A 26,400-nucleotide genomic window follows, 5' to 3' on the forward strand; every position below is an offset into this window, starting at 1 on the left:
ACGGTAGTCAGCTCTCAGGAGAGGCTTGGTGTTGCTATCCTCACCATCACTGCCATAATCCTTTTGAAGCATGCAGACCTCCTGCCCCTTCTCCCTCAGGGGGTCCAGCTTCTTCTTTCCAGAGACCTGGCTGGTAGATTTTCTTTTGGGGAGTTCCCTGAAGCAAAAGGAAGCTCTTAATCCTTTCCCAGGGAACCAAAGATTTGGTTCTTTTGTTGCAACTGGGAGCAGAGAAGGAGAAGAATCTCTTTGAGTCATCTCCCCCTCTTCCACCTGCCCCCCTGCAGTTACTGTTGGGAGACCACAATTTAGTGTCTCTGAAAATTATCCTGCCACATCCACTTAAATGTGATACATGGTATGACCTGTAGGGTAATAGTGGAAAACTCTAATCACTTACTTAAACCTCCCAAAGACTAATTTTTAGAAGCCACAGAGATAGGTGTGCATTTTGAAAGAGACCAGGTCCTCTCACTAGAACCCTGGGCAAATGTGTATTGATTAACTTAATTAAAGGGCAATGATAATGCAGGCACTGCACTCCGTGAGTTATCTCACTGTATGATTCCAAGGGGTCTTTAAAACATGTGTGCTAATGGCCTTCTCATTTAAACCAGCATGAATTTGAGGTTATTTCATCAATTTGATAATCAAATAATTGCCAGGAACACAGAAGGTAAAAAAGAAGAATTTGCTCCTATAGGTAAATTACAATGCTTTACACTGTCGTTTGTAATAATTCTAGATGGAGCTTGGTTCTAAGAGATCTTCTTTCTCCGATATTAAGGGCAAGAGCTCTTTAGCTTTTATTTATTTTTCTGATCTCATTTCCTGGCTTGGGCTGGGGTCATAGCACCATTAAGATTAGATTGGGCCATTTGTTTGGGAAACCTCCAGTGACAGTACCTTTAGATCATTCTTGAACCAGAGTCCACAGAGAAGTCTTTTCTGGTCTGCTCTCTGGAGATTGAAGGCCTCTCCACCAGCCTCCAGGAAACCAAATGGGAAGAGGATGGGAGAGAGGGTTGGGGGTTCTTGGCCTCTGATATGCATAAATTCATTTAATTCTCCGTTGTTGTTTTTTCCCCTCGTTCTTAATTATTTATCCTGCCTCCTAGTCCAGAGATCCTCTTTTACTCTTTCAGAGAATAACCTTCAGATTTTTACCAGGGTAGAGGAGAGACCACGCTGCTTTCCACTGGGGGGAAAGATCTGAGAAACTGACAATTTCCGAAGTAGACTTTCAACTAATCCTTATAGTAACTGCTTTTTCCCTTTTGCCCCTGCATCTAGATGTACGTAGGGCTGTTGGGAATTCATAGAAGAGATTAGTTTGCTTCTCATCTTTCCACTTTCTGACATAGGATTGCACTTTCTTGTGTCTATTAGAGGCATTTGCCAATCCAGTGGGTTTTCTAGCTTCCAGAGTTGTATTACTTCTATTTTCTCCCCTCCTGTTCTTCTTACTCCTTAGAGGTTTATGTCTTGGACAAAAATAATCTTTTTACTGTCACTTCAGAGATTTGAGGAGCAAGAGAGAATAGACATGTTTGCTAAATCTGTTTTTCTTACCCAGAAGTGAATTCTCCCCTGGGTACATCAGTCACACCCTGCTCCCTGTGTCTTTACTCAGGAGGCCCTGCCCTGCCTCTCCTGTCAGGTAACTGGAGGAGTGTGGAATACTTGCCCCCTTTCTTTTTTACCTCCTCATGCCACTAAGGCCCATCTTTTCTACCCACCTTCCCTGAAGGCCCAACTCAGATTGTAGCTTGTCTGTAGAACCTTTGAGAACATCTCAGGCCACGATGAAAAGCACTATATAACTCATGTAGGAAGCTGGATTTCTTTGTGTAGATCTCTTATATCCTCTCCAAGAAGACTGAAACTACACTGTAGGCTCCTAACGCCAGGCCTAGCCTGAGAATTTGGGAATTTAAGTTGCCAAAGGGAATAGTGGAAAGAGCACCAGTTTGGAGCAGGATCAGTCTGAGGGAAGCTCCAGACCCCACAACCTACCGTGTTATCTTGGACAGGGACTTTAGCCTTTCTGAAGCTCCTTATCTTCTCTATAAAATGAGTTATGTGATGACAAGTGTGGCACTGCTCAGCATAATCCCTGGCAAACAGAAGGTATTTGATGGAGCTTAGGTGCCCCCCCGCCCCCCACTTCTATTTTCACATCTCCTTAGCACAGTCTTGGCCTTGTGGTAGATACTCAAGAATATTCACTTAGTGAATGTTCTGGAAAAAAAAGATGAGAAAGCTTATTCACTAGACATTATACTTTTCTTTATCCAAGTTGTACTACATCAACCAGCATTTTATGGCAGGAAATCCTTACCGCTCAAGTAAGGGGGGACCTGGGGAACCGAAACACAGTATTTGATAAAACCCAAAGGACCTTAGCCTTAGTATTGGCTTTACCAAAGCCATCTTGAGGCTTGCAGCTGTGTTTCCTCTTTGAAATTATAAAAGTGAGAACTACTACCACATTAGCTAAGTTCCAGTTCAATCTGCTCTCTGCCACTTGGGATCTGGAAGCTAGCTGATTTTTTGACCTAAGGTACTCTGCTATGTAGGGTTGCCAGTTATAATTATATGTTAAGGTGTCAATTAGCAAAATAGCCCAGTATTTGGCAGTTTGGAGTAATGAGATGAATCTTGCACTAATCTTTGAATTCAACAAGTATTCGGTAAGTCCCGTACACATAAGAATTCTGTGTCACGCTGCACCTCGTAAGGTTATATGAAGAGCTGGAGATCATTAAGTTTCAATGTGCATTACTTCGTTGAGCTCACGAATTCTCACATACTGCTAGAATCTTGAGCAACCAAGAAAAAGAAAGTTTTCCATAAAAAATAGTTTTCAGTCATAGACACACAGTGTCCCTTTATGTTCAAGTGACAAGAATCTCAAAGACAGTTACCTCATGGAACAGATATAATGGAAATTCATTTAGTGAAAAATACATTCACTGAATATGACTGCGCTTGACTCAGGGGAAACCTTGCTGAATGAAATAAACTGGCTTCCTCCAAAGATTGCCAGTTCCCTGTGATAGTTGATCTTTTCTTCTCTCTGTTTCACACCTTTCCTGGCACATTTTTCTCTGTGCCATATCTAGATGTGTGTACTACAAACAGTATTTGTTAAATTCCTGATCTTATGTTCTTTTTGCACAGTTTATCATTAATGTTCACCTAAAGCTCACCCATTCACGAAATGTCCTCTGGCTCCAGCTTGAACTCTGTCCACATCCAGAAATAAAGAGTCTGCATAGAGCAGAAAACGAAGATGCAAGACCTCACTTTGGGAGCTGGAGGGTGGGTGGGAGGATTCTGCACGGTTCTTTGGTTCGCCCCTCATGGTCTCTAGCATCTTAGAGAACACAGACTCGGGCCTTCTCTGAACTGACCTTCTCAAATTCCCTTTTTCACGCTTGACCTCTTTCTTCATTCATCAGATTAAAGTGGATATTCTGGCTTTTTATAAGCGTTGTCACTTTTGTTTGTCTCTCTCTTCCTGCATTTATCTCCTCATTGTGGTGAATCTATGAGGTTCAAATCTTCAGACCCCTGTCCATCCATTTATCTGAAAGTAGATGTGTTCAGTTAGTCACACTCAGTGGTTTGTGGCTGGTGGCTCATACAGGCAACGGAGAGCTGGTTGGGAAATTTTTCAGAATTTTGTGAGCCAGGATTAAGCACAGCCATTATTAAAAAGTAAGTTCTAAAGTACTAAAAACAAAGGGAATAAATACACAAACTCGTCACTTCTTGATTATTTTACCACATTTTACTGTTATCGGTGCTTGTGGGTTTTTGCATCTGTCGAGGTAATGCCAGAAATACTCTATTATCATGGGTGCTCCTGGGCATCTCTTCCAGCTCTAAGTTCAGTGACATCACATTAGGAGTGAAATTGGCCATGGTGGGAGCGTGCACACATGGAAACCAGCGAAGACTAGAAATCGGGACTCCCTCATCTCCCTGGAGAGTTAGTGGTGAGACATTTCCCAACACATTGCCAGTCATGGTATCCTCTTCTGCTGCCAATATTACAGTCACTAATGATCTTCAGCCACATTGATCTTCAAGGTGACAAAACTCTTCGTCCAGTGTGGCCATGCCTGCTTTACGTTTCTTTGCCCAGAGCCTTCATGAACGCCAGACCCCTATGTTTACAGTAGAACCATGGCTACTCCTAGGTTGCCCTTCCCTCCATCATTCTCATCCTCAGTGAATCAGTTATTAGTTCTCTCTTTGTCCCTCTGTTTGCTCCTTCCCCTCTCCCTTCTCCTTTTTCCTTCTCCTTATTCTTCTTAAAAGCAAGGACTCTGGAGCCAGACCGACTGGCTTCTCCTCAGACTGCACCATTCACTATACTGTGTTACCTCAGGCTTGTTATTGAGCTTTGCATGCCTCAGTTTTATCATCTGTCAAGTAGAGATCACTGTATCTACCTCATAAATAAATGAGTTAACAATTTGAAAGCACCTGGAATAATGTGTGGCAGACAGTAGACAACATATGCATACTTACTTAATAAAATCTACACTTCTAGCTGTTATCCAGCTCCGACCTGCAGACTTATTGTGTGGTAGAGAGTTGAAGTGCTCCCTTCTAGAAGAGCAAAAGAAATGCAGGAACATAAGGAATAGGAGGCCTGGCCTTGGGGTGGTGACACAGCAACAGTAGCTCTAGGCAACCAGGGAAAGTGTTAACAAAATAAACCAGAGGAAGACCGAGTGCAGGAAGGGAGATAATATAAGAAATATGGTCACATTCTGGAATAATCTGCGAAGATTCGAATACATGTAACATAAGCTTTTTCTATTTTATTGCAAATAAGATATACCAGGAAAATAAAGGAATACTTTAGAAATACAGAGAAAATTCCATTTTGATTGAAGCAATTAAGCCAATTTGGATCCTTATTCTAGGCAGAAATGTGGTTGTCACACACTGAAGGTACTTCGGCTAAATCAGATTTGTATTGAGCAAGAGCCATGGAGACCGAGTGAGGGATGTCTATCCGTGTCTATGAAAAACGCAAGCCCAGGAGCCTCAGGATTCATTTGTCTGACCATCTGGAAATCTCTAGTGATCTAAGCACTTAATTTTACCCTCATTTTTAGAACAAAGGGGAAACAATATGAGAAGAAAATGGGCAGTGGGGACATTCTACTTTTCATTTAAAAAAAATCATAGTGATAAAAGGAGCAGAGAGTTTAAAGGAAAAAAAAATGAGAAGCCATTAAAATGAATTGAATGCTCTGTCTCTAGTTTGCAGTAGGCTCTATTGTTTTCAGTTACATGGGAACTGTGGTAATTTTATGAATCATTAGAGTTTTCTTTTCCAAATTGTATCTGCCTGCTCTTAAAGTGCCTTCTAAGTTACCCACAGGAAGAGACTTTGAACAATTTTATTATTCTATTTCATACTTGAGAGTTTTGTATTAATTTTATGTTTTAAACAAATTTATACTTAAAATCCAAAGATAACATTGTGACAGCTGAATCTTTGTGTACTCAATTTCTCCTGCTTTTAAAAACATGTGAGCCTGTCTCATGTCCTCCTTCCTGGTCTAGTAAGAGACTCTAGAATAAATGGGAAGCCCCGGTTTGGTAGAATGAGGACTTCTCACTTAAAATCAAAACCCTGCACCCCCACCCCCCCACCCTAAGGTTGAACACCATCACAACAATTGGACATTGTCCTTTGGCACTTGTGTCTCATTAGGCATAGTGATCTGGAAAGCAGGTACTCTGCTAGTGACACCTAACCCCTCTCCAGCACAGTAGTTCCAGTCCAGGCCAACCTGAGCCAGCCATTCTAACATGGGATGCACAAAAAATGGGAAGACTAAGGTCAGTGGAGTGGAGCGTGTGTGTGTGTGTGTGTGTGTGTGTGTGTGTCTTTCCCAGTTGACTTTCTTGAGGATGACTTTTTCTTCTGATATTTTCTTCCATTTTCTTGTTGTTAAAATATCCATGCTCTCATCATACTTTGATAAAAACAGTGGTATTGTAAGTGATCTGTTTTTGTTTTGTCTTATTTTAAGCATCATCACTTGGCAAAATACAAAGTTGGATCTGTGTTGGTTCATTTATTTTTCCTGGTTGGTGAAATCCTAAAGTCTGGAAATTATTCTACATGTGTTGGCTGTATCCTTTCCAGTGGCGTGGGTGTTTGTTGCGTGAAAAGATTTGTCTTAGAAGGAAACACATCAAAGCTTCAATATTCTGATTTTTAACCACTAACCAGATTCAGGAGCAAAGCTGCTTCCCTGGGCACCATGTGGGTGGTTCTTTTTTTTTATATATAAGTTTATTTTTTATTGGTGTTCGATTTGTCAGCATATAGAATAACACCCAGTGCTCATCCCATCAAGTGCCCACCTCAGTGCCCGTCACCCAGTCACCCCCGCCCCCACTCCCTGCCCACCTCCCCTTCCACCACCCCTAGTTCGTTTCCCAGAGTTAGGAGTCTTCCATGTTCTGTCTCCCTTTCTGATATTTCCCACTTATTTCTTCTCCTTTCCCCTTTATTCCCTTTCACTATTTTTTATATTCCCCAAATGAATGAGACCATATAATGTTTGTCCTTCTCCGATTGACTTATTTCACTCAGCATAATACCCTCCAGTTCCATCCACTTCGAAGCAAATAGTAGGTATTTGTCATTTCTAATGGCTGAGGAATATTCCATTGTATACATAGACCACATCTTCTTTATCCATTCATCTTTCCATGGACACCGAGGCTCCTTCCACAGTTTGGCTATTGTGGACATTGCTGCTATAAACATCGGGGTGCAGGTGTCCCGGCATTTCATTGCATGTGTATCTTTGGGGTAAATCCTCGGCAGCACAATGGCTGGGTCGTAGGGCAGGTCTATTTTTAACTCTTTGAGGAACCTCCACACGGTTTTCCAGAGTGGCTGCACCAGTTCACATTCCCACCAACAGTGCAAGAGGGTTCCCCTTTCTCATGTGGGTGGTTCTGTTATGGTTCCTTTCACATGAACTTGGGCAGGCTGCTGTTGAGTTGAGTTCATCAGGATCTATTGTAGTAATTTCTAATCTCTTGTAGGTCTCTCTCTTCATAAATAAATGTGTTTTGATAATGAAAATCTAGGAAGGATAAATGCAAATGACTCCTCTCCAAACTCTGGAAAATGAAGTAAAGGCCAAGTGTATGGGCAGACTGGAGATGTCACATGGTTCACAAAGAGTATTACAGTCCTTGCAAGTGAAAAAAGGGAGAATAACTTGTTCGATATCTCAAAGTTAGTGTTAAAACCATATTCAGAGTCCAGGACTCTTGGGTACTAGTCATTTGACTTTTGCCCCGTGACACATAGTGTTTTGTGCAGCAGGCAGAGATCATATGGAGCAGTTACCTTTATTCCTAGTTAATGGGTTGGAATGCTGGTTCTGCAACAGCCAGTTTTGTCAGAAACAAGACCTACTTTTAAAAATGCAATAGTTCTTCACAAATTTTATTGTCTCTCCTAGTGTGAGGCATATCTGAGTTGTATCTCTACCCTTGAACAAATTGTCCCTTGTGGGTGCCTGCTTGCACGCTTGCTCGAATGCTGTCTTCCCCAAACAGTTCCATATGTTCTATTTTCCTGGAAGCCAAGCTCCCTGCTCATACTTCTCCTAAGAGGGCTGCAGATCTCACCTCTGAGGTACGTGAGTAACTGAGGCTGAAACAATGTGCAGGGAAACTTGACAGCATAATTGATTGTAATATGGAATGAGCCACCAAAGACAGGTGAGCCAGCACAGAGCGGGACAACTGTGTGTGGTATACATCTCCCACTGGGTCCGGCCAGACTTTCTCCTCTGACACGTTGATTTATATATTTGGAACTCTTCCCTAATGAATCGTGTGCCCCACTGGGGGTCACTGAGCCTCCTGCTACAAAGACCTTGCCTTTACCAGCAAAAAGAAGAAATGCAAAGGTCCTGCTCTGTTAATCTCCAGGTTTGCCTGTTTGCTGCACTAAATGGAGTGGCTAAATCTGCAAAAGGACCAAATAATCACATAAACCTCTTGAATACTACTACTACATCAAGAGAAGGGTTTCTGTGAGTACAGATGCTTTGTGACACGACAGAAACTAGTCCGAGAGGAATGAGATTTTGAGAACTAGAAAGAAATGCAAACACTTAAGACCACCTTTGGTGGCAGCTTGATGTTCTGGAGTTCTTTAAAAACATCTTTCTAAGTGTTATACTTGTTCCTTGAAGCTGCCTTAAGTGTTAGACTTACTAAAAAAAAAATAGGGATGATAATGACTGCTCTACTTTCTCGCAATCTGTTGGGATATTGATTGAGATATTTGCAAAGCACTCTTGAGTTCTCAGGAAGAAGGGTGTTAGAAATTGCTATGGTGATGTTGTCAGCAGGGCATGGAAAATCATGCAGGAACATAATTTCAGAAAGATAACTTTGGTTGATTGGCCTGAGCTTGTATGGTGATATTAGCTCCATAGTCCAGGTATCAGGCAAGTTATGAAGAGATAAGAGCCTAGAGCCCTTGCTGCCTCAGAACTGTCACTGAAGAGTCTCTTGCTGTACAGCTGGCTTTGGAGTGGCCTGTGTCTGCAGAAGGCTGGTCATACAGAGCAGCCTCATGACCAGCAGGAGGGTTCAGTCTTCATTTCCCATCCTGACTCTCCTGTCTACTTGCTGGGTTACTTCACACCTTCCCTTCACTGACAGATGTCTCAAATCAGTGTCTCTGTCTCCTCACCACCTGCTGCGTTCGCAGCTTCCTAGAAATCTGGTTCTGGTTTCACCAGCTGCATCCCGGAAACTGTCATCTGAAGGTCACGATGACGTTCTTCCATAGTCTGTCCTTATTCCCCTGGACCAGGCTGCACCTGGCTGGTGTAGACTGCCTGAGAAAATTAATTCATCACTCACTGTTTCTGCTTTTACTGGGAGCAGCCAATGTTCAGGCTGCCTGAGTTCACCTCCTGGCTGAAGCTACAGTCTTCTAGTTGCATGTCCTTGGATGGCTCCGATCTCTTAGTACTTCAGTTTTTTCAACTATAAAATGGGGGTGATAATACCCATCTTATAGATAGTTGAATAGAATCTGTAAGGAGTCAAATGAGATAATGCCTATGAAGCTCTTAGACCTGTATATGGCACACTTCTTTTTAATTGCTGTGTTCCTAGAATGTGGCATAGTGGTAGTGCTTTGGCACCTAGTAGGTGTTCAGTAAATACTGGATAGATTGACAGATGGATAGACAGGTAGGTAGCTTGTTCTCACAGTCACATTTATATTATATAAATGCTATTTATATTTACAGCCATATCCAAAATAAGAGAAAGGAAACAAGGGTCCTTGAGTATTTTACCTTCATCAATCAGGTCAACTAGGGGCTAAAATTTGGTTACCTTTGAATAGATGTGTCCTGTAAATTCATCTATATTTGTTCTTTTTCATACCTTTTTACTTTTAGGCTGCCTCTTGTTATCATTTTTTTTTCTCTGTATAAATTACCTACCTTTTTTTTTTTTTTTTAAAAACAATTTGCATCGGTTGGGTTAAGGAAAAGAATGAAGGATTTTTTTTTAAAGTGTGTATATAACTAGACAGTAGAGCATGGAATGGGCCTAAACTTTAAGCAGAAAGACAATATTTAGAAATACACAACTGAGAAATGAAACTCTAGGGCACACTGTTACCTGGAGTCAGTCTAACACTAGAGGATTTCCCGTCACCTCTGGGGGATTTTGTGAGCAGTCAGTTTGTTCATAAAGATCAGATGCCCTTACACTACCCCTCTTCCTTGAAGCTCTTCTTTCTTGGCTTTTGTTTTCCTCACTTTTTTTGTCTTCATCCCTCTTCTTCTTTTCTTTCTTGGATCCTCTTCTCCACCTATCACCACTGGCCAAGCCACCCTCCACTACTGCCGGCAGCCTCCGTGCTGTGATACCCGCGTGTCTCATCCAGTCTACTCCATATCCATCTCACACCAGCATCCCCAGGGCCAGGCTGAGTGAGGGGCGCTAAAGAGAACCTTAAAATTGGAACCAAAAGGCCTGAATTCTTCATTTTTCATTTCAGACTTCATTTCCTTCTTTCTTGATATTTTTATAATTTTTCTATTAATCTCACTGGTTTTCAACAATTTGTGATAATGTGTCTTACTATAGTCCTTGTCATCTTCTGTTTGAGGTTTGCTGAGCTGCTTGGATCTGTGGGCAAATAATTTTCATCAAAAGTGGAAAGGTTTTAGCCATTATATTTTTTCCGTCCTCCATCTCCTTTGGCAACTTTAGTTACTTGTATTAGGTTGCTTGATACCGTCCCATGGACATTTCACGGGCTCTGTTGCATCACTGTTGTTTTTTTCTCTGTGTTTTATTTTGGATAGTTTCTATTGCTATGTCTTCCATTTCTCTTGTCACGTTCACGTTTTGCTTTATGTTTTTGAGCATAGGAGCATATTTATCATGGTTGTTCTAACCTCCTTGTCTATTAATTCTATTATCTGCAGCGTTTCTGGGAATGTTTTTTCTTAACTGATTTTCCTTTTCCTTCTGTATTTTTCCGTGTCCTTGCATGCCAGGTAACCTTTTGTTGAATGCTGGACATGGTGATTTTGTTTGTTTTTTTTTTACATTGTTGGGTGCTGGATTTTGTTGTGGTGCTTTAAACATTCTTGAACTTTGTTTTAAGGCACATGTTAGTGATAGAATTACATTGATCGCTTCAAGGTTTGCTTCTAGGCTTTGTCAGACATGTCCAGGGCAACCTTTCGACAGAGGCTAATTGACCCCACCACCCGAGGTGCCATACATTTGTGAGAATTCTACCAGATGCCCTATCTATGAAGTGGCTCTTCCACCCTGGCTAATGGGAACCATTCCTGGCCGTGTGAGGTCTGGTTCTTTCACCAGCATTAGTAATGTCTGTCCCACAAGCACAGATCAGTGCTCAGCCAAAGATTTGAGGGGACTCTTATAAAGACCTCCAGAAAGATCTTGATCTTTCCCTCTCCCTTGCTTTCAGTACAGCTCCCTCCCCTGCAGTATTTCACCCCACAAAGCCCTACTTGCCTTCACCTTCCAAAGCTCAAGGTGCTGTCTCCTCCACTCAGAACGACTCCCAGGCTCTGTGCGGGTCCCCTGTTTCTTGCACTGTGGATGGAAACTCCAGCTGGAGCATTTGCGGGGCTCACCTCATTGACTTTCCTTCTGTAGCATCTGAGAACTAGTGCTTCACATGTTTTATCTGGTTTTCTTATGTTCGAAGCAAGGCTTCAAGCTGTTTTGCACCAGAATACTTTATTTTCTTCATTATCACAGTCACGTCATCACGGGTATGAGCACGAGCAGGAAGTTCTTAATATCTTCTAATATCTAGAAATTTGAAATTTCCTACATTTTGCCAAAATGTTCTTTACAACTAGTTTGTCCAAAGTAGGATTCCATCTAGGGCTATAATTGTGATGCGGCTTAAGTCTCTTTTAATCTAGAACAGTGATTGTTTTTTGTCCAACACCAATGTGTTGAACAGACCCAGCCACATGTGCTCTACAATATCCCATCTTCTTTATTCATCTGATAGCATCCTATTTCCTCTCCCTCGATGTTAGAAAAGAGTGATTAGATTGAGGTTAAAGGTTTTAGTAAGAAGATATGATAGATGATGTTAGATATCACATTCCATCGCATCCGCAGACCTATGAGAGCTGGCTTCCTAACGTTAGCGACATGAAGGTTGACCCCCAGATGAGAGTTGTGGCCATCTGGTCCCTCTGTAGCGCAGTTATGGTTCTCCTTGGGTGACCAGAAAGTAATCTGTGTGGTGTATCTTTGCCACTACAAAACGAATCATTTTCCCTGTCAACTTTCATCTATTTGTTTTAATACCAATTGATAATCCTTACCCAAATCAATTGTGTTATTAAAGGCAACAAAATGATTTTCTATTTGTTATTTCCTCTATATTGCCCAGTTGGCATTCTTCATTAAAGTAGAGCTTTTTCCTGTCTGGTAACCCTGAAATAGATCTCGTTCCTACTGGAAAGACCGTAAATGCATAATTCTTTCTCTTTATCAATTTTCAAACAAGAACTTGATTCAGTAGTCACCTCAAATGGTGACAAACGAGTTTTTTTCTGACTTTCTCTCCACATTGATTTTTCATGTTTTTCAATAAAAATCATCAACTACAATAATTTACTCCATTCAATGGTCTAATCATCAGCTTTGGCCAGAGGATATTCAGAGACCTGGATTCTGAATTTTGAAGTGTCATAAGCAAGCTAGCTGTATACCTTTGACAGGCCCTTTAATACTTGTTTTGGTTTTCTTTTGTAAAGCCAGAGAATTGAACTGTAGATAACAAAAGGGTTGCTTTCAGCTCTAGAAATATTGGGATTCTAAGCCCCACCCCCCACCCCACCTCATGCACTGCCCTGCTTCTGTCTCCACAAGAGGAAACCCCAGCCTGCCATTCAGGCCTTCCACAGGTGGGCTCCCCAGGCCAGTCAACCCTTGACCCTCACGTTCCTCAACAGGAATCTCCCCCTCCAGCCACACTTGTGTCCTGTTTGCGACACAAGACCAGCTTTTCCCTGGTCTGAAATGCCTTGCTTCTTCCTCCTCCTGTATCCTGAACCTCACTCACCCTCCATATCCCACCTTTTCACTGTTATGCCCCTACAGTGTCAGTGCACTTAACTGGCATCTGGCATCTTCTCCTGGAATATCACTTTTTTCTTAAAAAAAAAAAAAAAAAAAGATTTTATTTATTTATTCATTTATTCTTCACAGAGAGAGAGAGAGAGAGAGAGGCAGAGACACAGGCAGAGGGAGAAGCAGGCTCCATGCAGGGAGTCCAATGCAGGACTCGATCCCAGGATCCCAGAATCATGCCCTGAGCCGAAGGCAGATGCTCAACCACTGAGCCACCGAGGTGCCCCTATATCACTTATTTCTTATTCTAAATGATCCCAACTAGATCACCAGCTCCCCCTGGAAAACAAACAAACAAACAAACAAACAAACAAACAAACCATGCTTTATATCAAGAGCATGGCTCAGCACAAAAGAAATACTAGAGCTTCTCGTGTTGTTCTACTTCTGTGTCTTGTGTAGTACTGTGTATTCGGCTGAATAGCAACCTTAAGGTGCTTGTGAAGTGTGCACATGTGTGTGTTGGGGAGCTGGAGTTGAGGATATCTCTTATAGGTGCCAATGTTCACCTCTTCATTGATATATTTCCACTCCCTGAGTTCCATTACATATCAAGGGGAATCGATAACCTGGGCATAGTCATATTGATTTGAAGCATGTAAGAAAACAAAGATAGCCCCCCTGGGATCTCACAGTCTAATTAAGCTCAACCTCTGCATATTTCTTTCCCCTTTCCTGCTACATTGTTTTGTTTTGAATATGAAATCACAAGCCCCTAAATAAATTTCATAAAGAGCCAGCTGTGCTTATAAGATATGTTAGCCACAGATTTTATTCAACCATAAGTGATCTTCTAGCCAAAATGTTAAGAAAATATTATTAGAAGTTTACATTGTATACACTTTCTAGGTTATTAACTGGCAGATAAATTTTATAATAACTTACATGAATTCTAAAGAGAGAGAGTCCGGGTGGCTCAACGGTTTAGCGCCGCCTTCAGCCCAGGATGTGATCCTGGAGACCTGGGATCAAGTCCCACATCAGGCTCCCTGCATGGAGCCTGCTTCTCCCTCTGCCTGTGTCTCTGCCTCTCTCTCTCTCTCTCTGTTTGTGTGTGTCTCTCATGAATAAATAAATAATAAAATCTTTTTTAAAAATAAATAAATAAATAAAGAGAGAGAGTATTGCTGATTGCCCAAAATTTGACTTCCTATTTTCTTTGTCTAAACAAAGAAAAAAATTTTTTATTTTTTATTATTTATTTATTATTTATAAACAATAATTCTCTTCAGCTTGCCAAAAGGAGCTTCAGAATGTATTTCCCTGTTGGTTATATAAGTTTATCTTTTCCCAAGAGTAGAACCTTTCAAATTATCTTCCTACACTTGGAGTGGATCATCTAATGATTGGTGATATCAGACAGGATTGATTTGTTGTATTCTCTTGCTGGAGAGAGTAAAAGAGGAATATTCAAAATATTTAGGTACTAAGTATATATTTGTTATACAAGGACCTAGCTCTGACTTTGGTCACAGCCTTCCCAATCTATACACACACACACACACACACACACACCCTTCACCATAGCCATGAAGAACCACTTATAGTTCCCTGAATCCCATACTATTTCATATTCATGCCGCTCTGTCTACCTGAAGTACTTTCCCCCCATTTTTGTCAATCTCTAAGTCACTATTGATCTTTCAGTAATCAATTCAATGATAACTTCCTCTTTCCCACCACTCCCCAACCCCCATCCCAGTGCACTTAACTTTCCTTTTCTCTGCCTCTGCTGTACAATATACAGATGCCCAGGATAGCACCTGGGCATCTGTATATTGAGACTTTATTGTCTTTGTGAACACCTTGGTCTCCTCCTACTAAGATTTAAGATCTCTGTAGTTCGGGAACCTTGTCTTATATGGCTTTTTTTTCCTGCAGTTAGCCCAATATTTGGCTAACAGAAAATATTTACTAACAAATATGTATCTCTTTAATTAGTTAAATTCCTTGCCCTATCCCCAGACAACTTCTGATCCTTCCCAACAATTATCATCTGGTGGTCTGTTGGGGTATCACCAATAACATTGCTACATCTTCATATTTTAAACATAAGCTGTGAATGAAAACCACTGTAAGAGAATACGCACTTAAAGATGGTACTCTGAGACAGGTTGTTGAAGGGGTACCTATTCATTTGTATAATGGTTGGACAGAATTATTTATAATTGACATCTAACATGCACATACGTAACCACCAACTGGATGTCCCTCCCAGTCAGGATCTCCTCCTACCCTAGCAAAGGTATATTCATCTCAGTTCTCCAGAGAAATAGAACTAAAGAGGCAGGGAAGAGATATTCTAGGTTTTTTTTAACAGGAAGACCTAATGGGGGTTGGGAAGAGTTCTGGGTTTTTGGTTGGTTGGTTGGTTTTTTTTTTTTTTTTTTTTTTTTTTTTAGAGAGGTGGTTTTAGCTGAGATCTGAAAGAGAAGGAAAAGTACTCTAAGAAAGGAAGACAGGGGACAGAACTTTGCAGGCAAGTGCCGGTCTCTAAAATGGAAATGAAGAACTGAAGAAGCCCCATGGAGCCGGATCTCAGAGAGACAAGAGGAAATGGTAGCCCATGAAACTGAGGAGTAGACAAAAGCCCTGTCATGAGGGGCCTTGCAGGTTGTCTGAAGAATGTGAGGCCTCATGCATGCGAGAGCTTTAAGTTGGTGAGAGACATAATCAGATACCACCTTAAATGTTTTTTGCCATGAAACTCATAAAATGTTAAGTGCTCGAATTGTAAGGGTGAAGAATTTTTATGTATGTGTTTATTCATGGAACAGCTGCCCAATCAAGATGCTTCCAACACCTGGAAGGTTCTCACCTTCTCAGTCAGGACCCACCCCCTCCAAGGGCAGCCACTATTCCTACTTCTCCCAACAGAGACGATCTCTGCTTGTTTTTGAACTACAGTAATAACAATCATGCAGTTGTCTCTTTTGTGTTTGAATGCTTTACATAGTGCGTGGCCTGTGAGGTCCATCCATGTTGTCACTGGTAATTGTGGCCCATCCTTTTTGATCGCTCTGTAGCATTCCATTGTGTGAATATACCACACAATATCTGCCTTTTCAACTGATGCACATGACAAATGTCCCCCCCTTTTTTTGCTATTATAAATAAAACTGCCATGAGTCCTTATGTTCATGTCTTTTGATGGACAAAAGCACTCATTTCTGTAGAAGACAAGTTTCTAACAGATCCTTCTGCTGCTGCTGAGGCAGCGGATGATGGCAAAGAGAGTAGAATGGCATTTTCTCAGGTACCAGCTCCCTGGATGCATAGATTTTTACCAGATAACTTATTAAAGAATAGGCCCAGGGACGTCTGGGTGGCTCAGCCATTGAGCTCCAGCCTTTGGCCTGGCATGTGATACTGGAGTCGTGGGATCCAGTCCCACAATGGACTCCCTGCATGGACCCTGCTTCTCTCTCTGCCTGTGTCTCTGCCTCTCTCTCTGTGTGTCTCTCATGAATAAATAAATAAAATCTTTAAAAAAAAAAAAAAGGAGAGTCCCATTCAGAATATGTAAAATATCATACAAGTCAAAATATAGATTAAAAAATGAAAAGCAGACTTCCTTTTGGCTTCTAGCATTACTGTCATTACTATAGCTATTATTGTTTACAGGGAGCTGTAACATGGAGCTGATAATAATTGGAAGGACAATATGGTATGACAAGCTTTACTGACCTAGAGGTGGATTATGTCCCAAGAAACAGAAGCATTATCTCATGTTTGTGAAGCCCCCTCCCTCCACAATTGCTGGTGTGTGTGTGGTAGTGTGAGGGTGCGTGTGAATTTACTGTTTTCTCTCAAATGCTTTCTAAAGTAGTTCTCAAGGACCTTAGGTTCTTTGTGGCATCTCTGAACCATCCCTGCACCAGGGACAAAAAGAACACACATAACAGAAACTGCATTCTCCAAACTGAAGTTTTTTGTTTTTGTTTTTCCTGAACTGTGAATTTATTTGTATTTCTTAAAACTTTAAAATTAGCACATTTGGTTGTGTGTGTATAATGGGTTACCATTACAGAAGATAATACAGTCAGATGAAATTCAGAATGTTTTTGTAGAAAAATTAAAAATCTTTATTCACAGTTAATGTTTAGTTGTTAGGACTGTGGGGGTTAAGATACAGTTATATAGTAATAAAGAGGCCGTGGACTGATTCCTCACATGTCAGGCTTTTGGATCACTATTTTGCATCATAATTCTACTATAAATCTATCTTTTCACTGTTCTGAATGTGCTATGCATTTTCATGAATAAACATTTGTTGAACACCTACAATATGCCAGAGACTTTGCTAGTAGAGATATGAAGGTATGTCACCGATCAAAGGAATCGATAGTCTAGCGGACAGTCAAGTGAACCAGTGGGTGCCTCACTGCATTTAGGGCTTGGGCTAAATTGTGCCTGGGGTGTTCTAGTAGGACAGAGGAGGGGCATTTAAGTCAGAGCAGGTAGCCTTTGAGCTGACTTTTTAAGGATGACAGACATGTGCTAGGATGGGCATTCCAGGCGCAGAGATTAGGAAGCTCAAAGACACAGAGACAGGAAGTAGCTTGATGCAGTCAAGGAATAATTCATAGTTTAGTGTGGTAGGAACACATGGATAGCATGCTCAGTGGAGCTGGAGAGAAGGCTAGAGAGGCGGACAGGGGCCAGAGCTTAAAAGGCTGGACATGTAGAAAGGAGCATGGACTGAGGAGGAAGAGGCTCAGTTTCTCACCTCGTTCTCAGCTGGACTCTGTATGAGTCTTCAAGCATGTCACTGGTCATCAGTATGACCAGAGAACTGGGGAGACTTATTTCTAAACCATATACCCGAAACATCATTCTAGAAAATGTGAACAGATCTGTGCTGTGCTATGGAAAATGTTTGCTTTACTTAAATAATTAGGGGAAGATTGAAACCACATTTGTCTCTCTAAGATTTGCGGCAACATTAGCATAGTAAAAGTTTCCAAAATCCTCCAGTGAAGAAGCCACTTCAATTTTCTTTAACTCCACATTTTCCAAATTACTTGAACTTAGAGTCAATTTTCTGTAACATTCGTATTAGTATCATGCTGCAGAGCCCCATTTTGGCATACAATGGATAAGGTCTTAAAGGTCCAATCATCTTCATTCATTCATTAAATTCTTTTAAAGTGCAGAACCCAAGAGCTGGTCCTTATTCACCCTCTTTCTATGTTAGTCCTCTGGTGTATAAGAAACTTTAGTTATTTTTCATAGCAATGGCTTTTTTATTACATCTGCTATCTTGGGATATTTTTTTTCCTTTTCTCATTTTTCATGTCATGCCCAGACTTTATTACCTGGTAATAAGTTGCAAGAAATGAGAATTGAGTTGTTTCTAAACAAATATCAATCATTTGTGATATGTTTAGTAGAAATTATAATGAATGTAATCAGGGTTTTACTTATTATAAAGTCATTATATTCAACATTGGCAAATCCCAAAATTAATAACAAGTCAATACATCATTTGAGATGCCAAAGAGATCAAATAAATAAAAACAGAATTGACCTTGTTAGAAGTTTGATATTTTTAACATTTATCTGTCAGAGCCACTGAATTGGAAATTGTAATAAATTCTTGAAAAATGAGAACTTTTTTCCCCTGTAAAAATACCCATCATTTGGCAAACTACAGTGTCATTTTCCTTGAAGAGAATGTAGTGATTGATTATCCAGAGTGCTTCCATGACAAGGTAAACCAACCAAATAGCTGGAAAATTGTATGTAATCATATAGCATCACATAGGCTTTTTGTTGAGCACGATCATTAGAATTAAACTATGGCATTCTAATCATTCCCTGTAGGTACTTCCTATTTACCCCAAAACCTTTATCTCTGGGGAATGTTCCCATGTGCTTATATTTTCCCCTTCTTCTCCGACTGTCACAGGAATAAATACAGACCACACTGTACCCACCCAGCGAGATTGCAGAATGCAGAGATGCCCATGTCTAGCATCCCTCACATATGTGGCATTCGGAGAGGTTTATCTGTGTGTGCTGACATTATTAGTATTGTTTCTTTCAGTCAGAGCACTGTCCTGAAGGTCCTGAGATGTCATAAACCAGTGGGGGAGGGTAAGGTTGGGGGATGGACAAAGGAAATGAAGAATGTCAGTCTTGCTTTTGAGAAGTTGATAATATAACCAGGAAGAGCAAACACACCCGAGACCCTTTAGACATCTTTGACTCTGTGTCAAAGCACCAGCACACCAATTGAATCCCAGAGTGATGAAGGCCAGTGGAGGAGCCACCAAATTATCCTTGGTTATTAGAAGACTACATGGAGTCATAAGAAAGGAAGAGGTTACCCAAACCTGCCTAGAGGTAATTAATCAATAGAAAGAACCAGGCCCTTTCTCTCCATAAACCTAAGCAATCTCCCTGTGCTCCTCTTCCCTACAGTGTCTTAGACTTTAAGGGGGGCTTTGTTACGGTGGCTGAACTCCACTCTCCCGTATTAATTGCCGTCTGCATGTTACAGGATATCCTGTGTTCTGAATCAGGATGAGGATTTTAGATTCTTCCGAGCTGCGTGGGGACATGGAGCTGAGCAGAATCAATTCCTGTCACTCACACACAAATACAGAGGAGCGGGATTATGGATTAGGGGAAGCTGCAGTGCTTTATTCTTAAAATCGATACAGAAAAGGAGGTTGAACTTGGGATTCCATAGAGACTGTAATTTGGTTTCCTGTGAGGTTTACCTTATGGAGTATAACTGTTCCTTCCTTTTCACCGTTTGATTATTTTACTTTGGGACAGGGCAGGTGGTGGGAGAACAGGAAGGAAGATAAAAACCTCCACAGCCAGATCATCTTGAATAAGCACCCATGCATGAACTCCTGACTCACCTGATCCTCCATTGTGTTGAGAAAAGCTGTACACTTTTATCCTTTTTCTTTTTTTAAGATTGTATTTATTTATTCATAAGAGACACAGAGACACAGGCAGAGGGAGAAGCAGGCTCCTCGCAGGGAACCTGATTCAGGACTCGATCCCAGAACCCCAGGATCATGACCTGAGCCAAAGGCAGACGGTCAACTGCTGAGCCACCCAGGTGTCCCTGTTTTTCTTTTTAGAAGAAAAACAATTAAGCAAGATCCTGTACCCCCATAGTCTGCATTTAAGCAGAATAAAAGGCCTTTGGTTTTTTTCCCCCCAGGTCACTGTCAGAGTAGAAAAAAATATATTTTTAATTTTTAATTTTATGGACAAGTCTACACAGCTTATGTAATTCTATGTAAATAAATATATCTTCGACAAAGCAGTTATTGATCAAAGATTCCCAAGATGCTGGGCGTGTGATTAATATTTACTCCAGTGTAATTCTGCTCCTTTTAAAAGAGACAGGAACTCATGGTTTAAACAACTCAGTCTTTTCTTAATCCAAGATTTAGAGTTGATTGAGTATGCCTCTCCATAGATAGAACCCTGATCTGCTGCACAGAACTGTCAGTCTCTAGCTGCAAGATGGGCTTATTATTGTTTCCCCAGGATGTTTCTCTAATTCCGTTTTTAAAATATGTCTGAGTCTCTGTGGACAGAGCTTCTGTGGCGGCAGCAACAACAGGAACTGCTCTGATCTAAGGAGAAAATGATGGGGCCTACCGGCAGAGGAACTCTGGGCTAGCTCCGAGGCAGAGTGCTGTAGTTAAAAGAGTGAAGCCTGCAGCCCTTACTCGGCTCCCTTGCTCTCCTCAACCCATTTCTTCATCTTTAAACTGGGGGTGACTGGGGGATTCACCTGGTAGGCACACTGAGAGGATTAGATGAGCTGAAGTATGTAGAGTGCCTAGCCCTGGACTTGGCACTTGCAAGAACCAGTAAGCGTTCATGATTACCATGATTAATGTGAGTCTCAAATAAGATAGCATCTGCTGTGTATGTGAAAACATTCCACAAGCTGTAAGGCTCAATACAAATGTTAGCTGTTGTTCAGAATAGGTTGATAGTTTTGAAACTTTTAAAACAGATCACAGGGTACCTTTTCTTTGTGCTGCCTTTTGTAGGTCCCTAACCTCAAGGTAGAGCCCCAGAGACGATAAAGCAGTCTCCAACTGAATGTACATTATCTTCCTTAAAAGCTGTAGCCCGATGTTGTGGATGCTGATAATTCTGTGGAGCCAGTCTGCAAATCCCTGTCCCATGTCCTTCTGCAGAGAGTACTTTCTCAGGTCTTTGGAAGACCAGCATTATGTAAGATACTTACTTGGCTGTTTTTAATCAATGTTTGAAAGTGTTGCATCCTCCCAGGAAAGCTCACATCTTAAATGATCGCGTCCTTTCAGTTGTCCTTCCTTGTCCTACACATGACTTGAATTAAAACAAACAAACAAAAACACAACGCATGAATTTCTGTGTCCTCTTGCAGAGCACGATCATTGTGGAGAAGACAGTGCAAGACCTCATGAACTTGATGCATGACCTGAGTGCATATTCGGATCAGTTCCTCAACATGGTGTGTGTGAAGCTCCAGGAGTACAAGGACACCTGCACCACCGCCTGCAGGTACAGCTTGGGTTGGGAACCTGACAGCTGCCCTGCTTGGCGATCCTGCTTTCAGAGCCTACCTTTTCCACCATTTTAGAAAAGGACCAGTTTTGCTTTAGTCAAGGGGCCTGATGAGAGCACCTGCCACCTAAATAGTCTCCTGAATACGTGTGTAATAGGTGTGAACCTATGGAGGGAATGTGAGGGACCGAGGGACAGAGCCCCTCAGGACTGCTATTGTGTGGCATAGACAAGGCGTCAGCCTTGATTTTCATGAAAATCTAAAATTGTGAGATTTGTCTTACTTCGAGGAAATGCCAGATCATGATTAGTCCACCTTGTAATCCTAAAAGATCTTTAAAGTAAGCCACTTTCAAACTCTTCGTATCCCTTAATAATCTAGAATAAGATTTCTTTTTAGTTCTTAAAATGTATTTATCCTGATGCTTATTAATCCATAACCTTCCTATTGTCGTGACAGGACAGCTACACCTGTTTCCAGCATCAGCAGAAATGAAAAACCATTGTTATGAGCTTGAAAACCTTTAGTTTTCCCTCTAATTTCTTTTCTCTGGGCTCAGAAATCTCACTGAGCTGTGGAAAAGATTGTAGCACTCCTGGTAAGAAGCTAATAATAGGAACAAATTATGGTCTGGTTGACAAGACCTGATACAATTAGGGAAGAAAAGAATATATGATAAAATACTAAATTTTATGCAATGTATGTAATTAAGGAGAGGTAGGAAAGCACAGTCCGTCATCAGGACATGTACTGTACGATATGGGACAAAAGAGCAGAAGGAATGAAAGATGAGAGAAAACCAGAAGGGGAGCCTGGAGTCAGAATTCACAGGTGAGATGTGTGCTGGGTGTTATAACAACAGATGGGATGTAGGGAGGCGGACAGAAGGAAGGACATTGCAGGGACGCAGTAGAAACACCAGCATAGTGGCCTTGTAGTTCAGCAAAACTATTACTTTCCTTGTGTAGGACCCAGTGCTAGACACGGTGCTGCTTGTTATATTCTATGAGTGCGTTTGTCGGGGATTTATTGAGCATTTCCCAGATCCAAGACAACTGTGAGTGTGTGTGGATAAAAAGTCAGTCAGTCACAGAGGATACTGTCAATGAGTTTGCCTTCTTGGTAGAGGATAGAAAGGGAAATCAGAGACAAAGACATGTATGTCCACAGTGTTAACTTGTGAAAGAAAATATGATAAGACACGTAGACACGCTGTGCGGGGGAGAAACAACTTAAGCACAGGAGCGACTCGGTGAAGGGTAGGAAGTAGGCCTTGTGAGGACTGAGGCAGGATTCAGGCTACAGGAGCTGAAGGAAGGAACCAGAGCAGCGTCGAGGTGGGAGGGGTAGGAAAAGAAAATAAATGATGGATGTTTGGGTTTGGGAAAGGAAGGCTGAGCCAAAATGGAGGATTTTGAATGCCAGGCTCGAGATACTTGGCCTTGTCAGATTAGGTAGTGGGAACCCACCGAGGGTGCATGAATGGGGAGTACCAGGCCCACACCTGAGCTTTGTGTGAGATGGACTCGAAAGACAAAGGGGGCAGTGGGGGAGAGGCAGCAATTTCCTGAATTGAAGGAGAGGCCAGTGGGGAAGGGACAGACCCAGAGACACTAGGAGACAAATATGTAGGACGTGGCCACTGGTTGGCTATAGGGATGTAAGGAGATATACGAAGAAGTACCAGTTGAAATTAGCCTTATCTTTTCCTATGCTTATTTGTAGAGAATTTTTTTTAACTTGAATTCCAGATCTCACATTTACCCATTAATGTTATTTTTAGCTGATCATTTCAGTCTTTTGAAATATTTTTGAATTCTCATTCTGTCATCAGAAAAATCTTAGCTCTTCCCCAAAGTCCTTGTCATTCTTGATTTTATAAGCAATCTTTTCATTTCTTTATGTATGTCATTTGAAAAGAAATGTTCAACAGGACAGGGCTATGTTGAGAATTTGGGGGGCCATACCTCTCAAGACCTCCTTTGAGACTCTCATGTGTATATTACTGAGTATTTGAGGAGTTCGTGGGGGTTTTCTAAATGAGAATCCAGAAGGTACCTCAAGAGCAGTACCTCTGAAGCCTACCTTTGCTACCTATTGGTTTTATGACCTTGAACAGTTACTCAACCTTCTCGTGCCTTAATTTTCTCATCTGCAAAAAGGGATAATAATAGATCTTCTGTCATAGGGTTATTTTGAAAATATTAGTCTTTCAGAATTGTTTTTAGCACAATAGTAAGCTTCTCCCCAAAATGATTATCTGCGATTCTGATGACAAAGATCACCCTCACCACTGTTGATGATAGCACCTCCTGTATTTTATCATCTGCCCCCATAGGAGACATGTTAGATTTCTTGCTGGTGTCCTGCTAGTCCTAATCTTTATAATGCCAACTCCCCCTCCCTCAGGCCACCCCAGGACGAGCATGTACAGGTACATGTCCTCTCATTTCCACGGTACTAGGTATCCTTCCATTTTCAAGATCCCCTGCTCCTGACTCTGCTGAACCTTTGGTAAGAACTCTTATCTCGGACAACTTACCAATTACCCTTTGAAAGCCAGACTCTTGACCTTGAGCCAAAGTTACCATTTCTTCCATCAAGTCACTGAGCTCCTCCCAAGTTAGGATAGGAACAAAGGCATGTGACTTGTGCATCGTGAGGTCTTTCTGGCTCTCCGTGAGGACCACTTCCTAATTGTTCACAAACCATGTTTAATAATCTGTCCTAGAATTTTGCCTAGAGCTCCAAACTCACCCCATTTTTGGCATTGACTTTCTTTTCTTCCATGAACATCCTTGCTCTCATTTTTCACTGTTTGCCAGGATACCTCTAAGATTATCATGAATGGTTCTGTGATTCTCTGCTTTGAATTCTTTCTGTGCCCAAGGTCCTTTCCTAAAAGTATTAAACCTGTCAGAATATTATTCAATTGCAGTAACTGTTGACACAGTTGGTTACTCCATCCTTAAAACAATGTATTGTTTTCTAGAATTTCATTCATTCAACAAATATTTATTGAGTATTTACGTAAGAGTTTATAGATACGGCAATGAACCAAAAGATAAGATACTGCTCTTTTTTTAAAATTTTTATTTATTTATGATAGTCACACAGAGAGAGAGAGAGAGAGGCAGAGACACAGGCAGAGAGAGAAGCAGGCTCCATGCACCAGGAGCCCGACGTGGGATTCAATCCCGGGTCTCCAGGATCGCGCCCTGGGCCAAAGGCAGGCGCTAAACCGCTGCGCCACCCAGGGATCCCTAAGATACTGCTCTTATGGGGGTTTATGTTCTGTTGAAGGTGGAAGAGAGGAGACAGACAATAAATAGAATGCATAAATACCAAGAATTTTAAAATAGTGAGTCCTGGGTGAGGGAGTGCAGAGGGGGAATGGAATAGGACAAATAGACACTGGAGTGTAGGAGAAGGAGCCTGCCATTTTAAATAGGGTGCTCCAGAGGGCCCACTCAAGTTGAGGTTTGAGAAGAGACTCAAAGAAATTTTGGGAGCTAAAATATCTGGAAAGAGTGCCCTGGCAAAAGGCAAAGGCCCTAAGTCAGGACTTGGCATCACACTTTTCAGGAGCCTCAGCAGGGGGGCCAGTGTGGTTGGGGTAAAGTAAGCAAAGAGGGTGTTGGGAGGATGCCCAAAAATGAACAGAGGGCCAGACCATGCGGGGCCTTGTACGCCACTGTAGGGACGCTGACCTCTACTCTGAGGGAAATGGGGAGGCACTGCAGGAATTGTGCGTAGGGGCAGCATGATGTGACTCGCATTGTAAGACACCAGCATTGAGAGTGAGCTGGAAGGGAATGAGGGTGGAAGCAGGGAGTACAGGTGAGGGCTGTTGTGGCAATCCGGGTAGGAGATGAACACTGCTCATACTGGGTGGTAAGCAGCAGAGATGGCGAGGACTGGTGAATTCTGGATATATTTGGAAGGGCCAGCCTGCAGAATTCCCTACCTGATTAGTTAGAGAGTGGGAGAGAAAGAAAGGTGTCCATGATGCCTAGGATTTTTTTTTTTATTATTTGAATGATGAAGAGATGGAGCTGCCAACAATTGAGATGAAGGATTTAAATTTGGGGTGTCTCTGAGGCATCCCCATGGAGAGAGGGAACAGGCACCCAATGGAGAGGGGTCTGGCCATCGACATAGAAACACTATATATAGATGGTATTTAAAACCATGGACAAGATGACACCTCCCCCCCCCCCCCCCAGGGGTAAGGGTAAACATGGCAGAGAAGAGACTGGGGACTTGAAGAAGTTTGCAAGAGAAGAAACCAGCAAAGGCCACTGAGAAGCAGCAGTTAGTGAAGGAGGAGGCAAATGTAGAGCGTGGGGTCCCTGAAACCAAGTAGGGGGTGGAGGGGCGATCGGTGTTGGGTCCGCACACGGACCAAGCAGTGACGGAGTGACGACAGTGGCTTCTGCAGCCCAGTAAGAGCAAAACCCTGATGGGCCTGGGCTTAAGAAGGAACCTGAGAGTGGGGGGACCTGTAAGTATAGGTGAAACCCCTACAGAGAGTTTTGCTGCCAAGGGGAACAGAGAGATGAGGTGGTGCTAGCTGGAGAGTTGAGGTCACACGAAGGGTGTTTTGTCATTTGACAGCTCATTTTATTTATTTATTTTTATTTTATTTTATTTTTTATTGGTGTTCAATTTACTAACATACAGAATAACCCCCAGTGCCCGTCACCCGTTCACTCCCACCCCCCGCCCTCCTCCCCTTCTACCACCCCTAGTTCGTTCATTTTAAAAAGAAGAGATGGCACGTTTGTATTTGAAGAGCATCATTTAAGAGAAAGGGAAGATGCTTGACGTAGGAAGGAGAGGGGCAAATGGCTAAAATTCTGGTTTTGGCCAGTGAGTTGGAGCGGGGTGTAACACCACAAGTGGAGTAACAGGCTTTGGACAGGAACCTGGATAGTTTTGTTTGCTGTGGGCTGTCCTTCTTCTAGGGACTGAATTATTTCTTTGTCTTTCGTGTTTTGCCATTTGGTCCAGACAGTACAACTGTATTCCCACTATATTACTTTCCCTTGGAACATGGCTGTTGCTTTTGGTTTGGCATCAAGAGTATCCTGAGTTCTTCCCCCAGGAGTCTGTACCACTGTGGTATC

General features: G+C 41.9%; 1 protein-coding gene across 3 annotated transcripts in view; it reads left to right on the forward strand.

Moving 5' to 3' along the window:
• EXOC4 (exocyst complex component 4) overlaps window positions 1-26,400 on the forward strand; it is a 747,424-nt gene that overhangs the window by 570,455 nt on the left and 150,569 nt on the right. For all 3 annotated transcript variants that reach the window (XM_077857384.1, XM_077857385.1, XM_077857386.1), the window contains exon 12: window positions 21,131-21,267. In XM_077857384.1, coding sequence (XP_077713510.1) covers window positions 21,131-21,267 — 137 coding nt within the window. The remainder of the gene's footprint in view (window positions 1-21,130; window positions 21,268-26,400) is intronic.

This window comes from Canis aureus, chromosome 18 (genome assembly GCF_053574225.1).
Source record: "Canis aureus isolate CA01 chromosome 18, VMU_Caureus_v.1.0, whole genome shotgun sequence".
NCBI lineage: Eukaryota > Metazoa > Chordata > Mammalia > Carnivora > Canidae > Canis > Canis aureus.